The sequence below is a fragment of the Dipodomys ordii genome, unplaced genomic scaffold, assembly GCF_000151885.1.
Source record: "Dipodomys ordii isolate 6190 unplaced genomic scaffold, Dord_2.0 Scaffold64, whole genome shotgun sequence".
Taxonomy (NCBI): domain Eukaryota; kingdom Metazoa; phylum Chordata; class Mammalia; order Rodentia; family Heteromyidae; genus Dipodomys; species Dipodomys ordii.
The window spans coordinates 1711783-1715029 of NW_012267280.1; the positions used below are offsets into that span (position 1 = coordinate 1711783).

General features: G+C 61.2%; 1 protein-coding gene across 1 annotated transcript in view; it reads right to left on the reverse strand.

Moving 5' to 3' along the window:
* Positions 1-235: 235 nt before the first annotated feature.
* Map2k2 (mitogen-activated protein kinase kinase 2) overlaps positions 236-3247 on the reverse strand; it is a 20545-nt gene continuing 17533 nt past the window's right edge. The window contains exons 9-11 of the mRNA XM_013022907.1: positions 1867-1928; positions 1179-1224; positions 236-479 (exon numbers count right to left, since the gene is read on the reverse strand). Coding sequence (XP_012878361.1) covers positions 369-479; positions 1179-1224; positions 1867-1928 — 219 coding nt within the window. The 3' untranslated portion in view covers positions 236-368. The remainder of the gene's footprint in view (positions 480-1178; positions 1225-1866; positions 1929-3247) is intronic.

Here is a 3247-nt window from a genome sequence, read left to right on the forward strand (position 1 = left end):
CCAGCCTTATCTACAGATCTGCCAGCAAGTGTGGAAACCCAAGACTTCCTGTGTGCAGAGCTGTGTCAGCCCAGGGGCGCCGTGGGGCCGGCAGGGTCCTGTCCAGGCCGTGTGGACGTGGACAGGAGGGAGCTGGGGCTGGAGGCTGGGGGACGGAGCCCAGCTTTCCCCCCAGCAGATGCTGCTCCCCAGGGAACTGCCCACAGCCAAGCGTGACAAGGACCATGGCCGTGGCTGCTTTTTTGTCTCCATTTTATTTTGTTGAAACCTAAGGGAGCAGGCTCCCAGCTGACAACAGGGCGGGCCACGGCACCTTCCCCAGAGGCCAGCGGGTGACGGGGGACAGGGCCACGCGCGCCACGCGGCTGTCACACGGCCGTGCGCGTGGGCGTGCTGGGCTGCTTCAGCCGCAGGGTTCGGCACAGCCAGCCCGCAAAGTCCACTTCTTCCACCTCGGCCCGCTTGATGAACGAGTGGTTCTGGAAGGGAAGGTGCCAGAGGGCGCTGAGGGGGGGGGAGGGGAGGGGAGGGGAGAGGAGGGAACTCAGGGGAGGGGCTGTCAGGCAGGGAGGGGTAAGCATGCCCCGGGGTGGCCCCCCTGGCCTCCACACTCTTCCGTTAGGCACACCCCTAGTTGTACCAGCCGCACACCCGGTCATCACCAGAGCCCTGAAACACTGCTGAGGGGCTGTGTGGGGAGGGAGGAGACCCCAGGCCCTGCCCATGGCCCCAGGCTCAGGTGGAGGAGCCAGTGCCAACGGGCAGAGGAAAGGCAGGACAGCAGGAAACACTGTGGTCCCCTCCCTGCGCCCACCCCCCCCCTGTCCTTTGAGACAGACGTCACAGTACCCCAGGCTGGCCTAGAACTGGCCATTCGCCTCAGCCTTAGTGCTGGAACGTCAGGTGTGCCTGCGTGTGCTGACAGTAAGTGTGGCCGTGGCCTCTCTCTCTCTCTCACACACACACACGCACACATGCACGCACGCACATGGTTAAGCGCAGGTTCTGGGGAACCAGGGGGCCCTGCCAGGCCCCCTGTGCCTGTGCGTTGGCTAAGCTGGGTCTGGAGGCTTTGCAGGGATCCCAGCAGAGTCCCCTCTGTATGGTGGGCCAGGCCACGCCCTGTCGCCCTCTAGGCCACGCCCCTGACCACACCCGGCGCCCTTACTCTCACTCACCATGAGCATCTTCAGATCCGCTCGTTCTGCTGGGTTCTTAATGAGGCTGGACATGGACAAGAGCACCATTAGTCCCTGGCTCCAGGGGCACCCACGTGGAGGGACATGGCGGGGCCGCTGGTGCCAGGCTGGGCAGGGCCCTGCCGGCATGGACAAGGGGCTCCACTGCTGACCTCAGGTTCCCTGGCAGGATGCCCCCGGGGAGGGCAGTCAGCTCACTTTATACCAAAACTCCAAACTTGGGGGTCCTGGTGTCAAAACAGGCCTTGATCCCTCTACACACACACACACACACACACACACACACACACGAGCACCCAAGGGCAGTGGCTGGACGCAGCTCAAGCCAGAGTCTCCAAGTACAGACGCATACCAGCCGCTCACCTGGCCTGTGCAAAGGGCCTGCGGTGCCCTACCCTGGGTGTTAGCAGGACCATCAAGAGTGTGATGAGTCCTGGGGAGCCAGGGGCTGGCAGCCCTCCCCCCCCCCCGAAACTTGCAGGACAGTTAAGCAATGGAAGAGTGGCTAGGACTGCACTGAGGTCCCTTTTTCCTGCTGGCAGACAGCGATGTGGAGCTATGTGACTGCCCTGGGTTTGGAAACAAGCTCTGTCCCATCCAGGCCACCTGAACCATGGGGGCAGCAGCTGGGCTCGGGCGCGCCCCTCCACCCCGCCACACCCCTTACCATTTATTTACAAACTCCTGGAAGTCTGGGCTGAACACCCCACTGGGCAGCTTAGGAGGCGGCTGTGGAGGAGACAGAGAATAGGGTCACCCTGTGGGCCTGGCAGGCCTCACTTGTCCTCGGGGCCCCTGCTGCCCGCTTCCCCCAGGGAGGTTCTGTCCTGGTGGAGGGAGAGACCCAGCCCCCCACTGCCTGGGCCTCTACAGGCCATGCTCATCCTAGGTGTGGGCGGGCAGACAGAAGACCATGGGGACAATCTCTCTGAGCCTCAGGTTGCCCACCTCCCCTGGTGGGCATCAGGTGGACCAAGGGGCAGCAGGGCTGCGCTGGCTGTGTCACCAGTCCATCCTCCCCCGCTGCCCAACCCCAGACTGAGCCCAGGGAGGCAGGCAACTTGCCGCCTGGCTGCGCCTGGTTCCAGGGACCCCTGAAGGCGGAGGCAGCCCTGCACACAGGCCAAGGTCCTTTTATTTGGTAGGTTGTGGGGCTTGAACTCTGGGCCTGGGCGCTGTCCCTGAGCTCTTCAGCTCTACCACTTGAGCCACAGTGCCACTTCCTGTTTCCTGGGGTTCATTGGAGATAAGAATCTCATGGACTGGGCGAAGGTGGCTCAGGGGTAGAGTGCATGCCTTGCATGCTTGAGGCCCTGGGTTCTGATTCCTCAGTACCACGTAAGCTGGCCTTGAGCTAAAGAGCTGAGGGACAGCGCCTAGGCCCAGAGTTCAGGCCACATGACCAACAAAAAAAAAAACCCAAAAAAGGAAAAACAAAACTCATGGACTTTCCTGCCTAGGCTGGCTTTGAACTGCATTCCTCAGTTCTCAGCCTAGGTATAGCTAGGATTACAGGTACGACCCACCAGCGCTGGCTCCAACGTCTTTTTTTTTTTTGGGGGGGGGGGTCCAGTCATGGGGCCTAAACTCAGGGCCTGGGCGCTGTCCCTGAGCTTCTTTTGCTCAAGGCTAGCACTCTACCACTTGAGCACAGCGCCACTTCCGGCTTTTTTCTTCTTGCTTATGTGGTGCTGAGGAATGGAACCCAGGGCCTCAGGCATGCAAGGCAAGCGCTCTACCACTGAGCCACCTTCCCAGACCCTCCAACGTCTTACCTGTGACTTCTGCACCTGTGTATTCTGGCAGCCAAGCCCCCCCGCAACATGGACAGTCAATAAATCACCAGGAGGGATCACAAAAAAGCCATGGCTTGTGGGGTCTGACCCATCCCAGAGACCAGGGCACATGTCCTTCCTCCAAAGGAGTAGCTGTCTGCTTGGCTTCACCCCTGTGTCTGCTGGAGGTCAGGGGCCTGGGCTTACTGGGGGGATTATGGGTACATTGAGTTTTTTTTTTTTTGGGTCCGGTCGTGGGGCCTGAACTCTGGG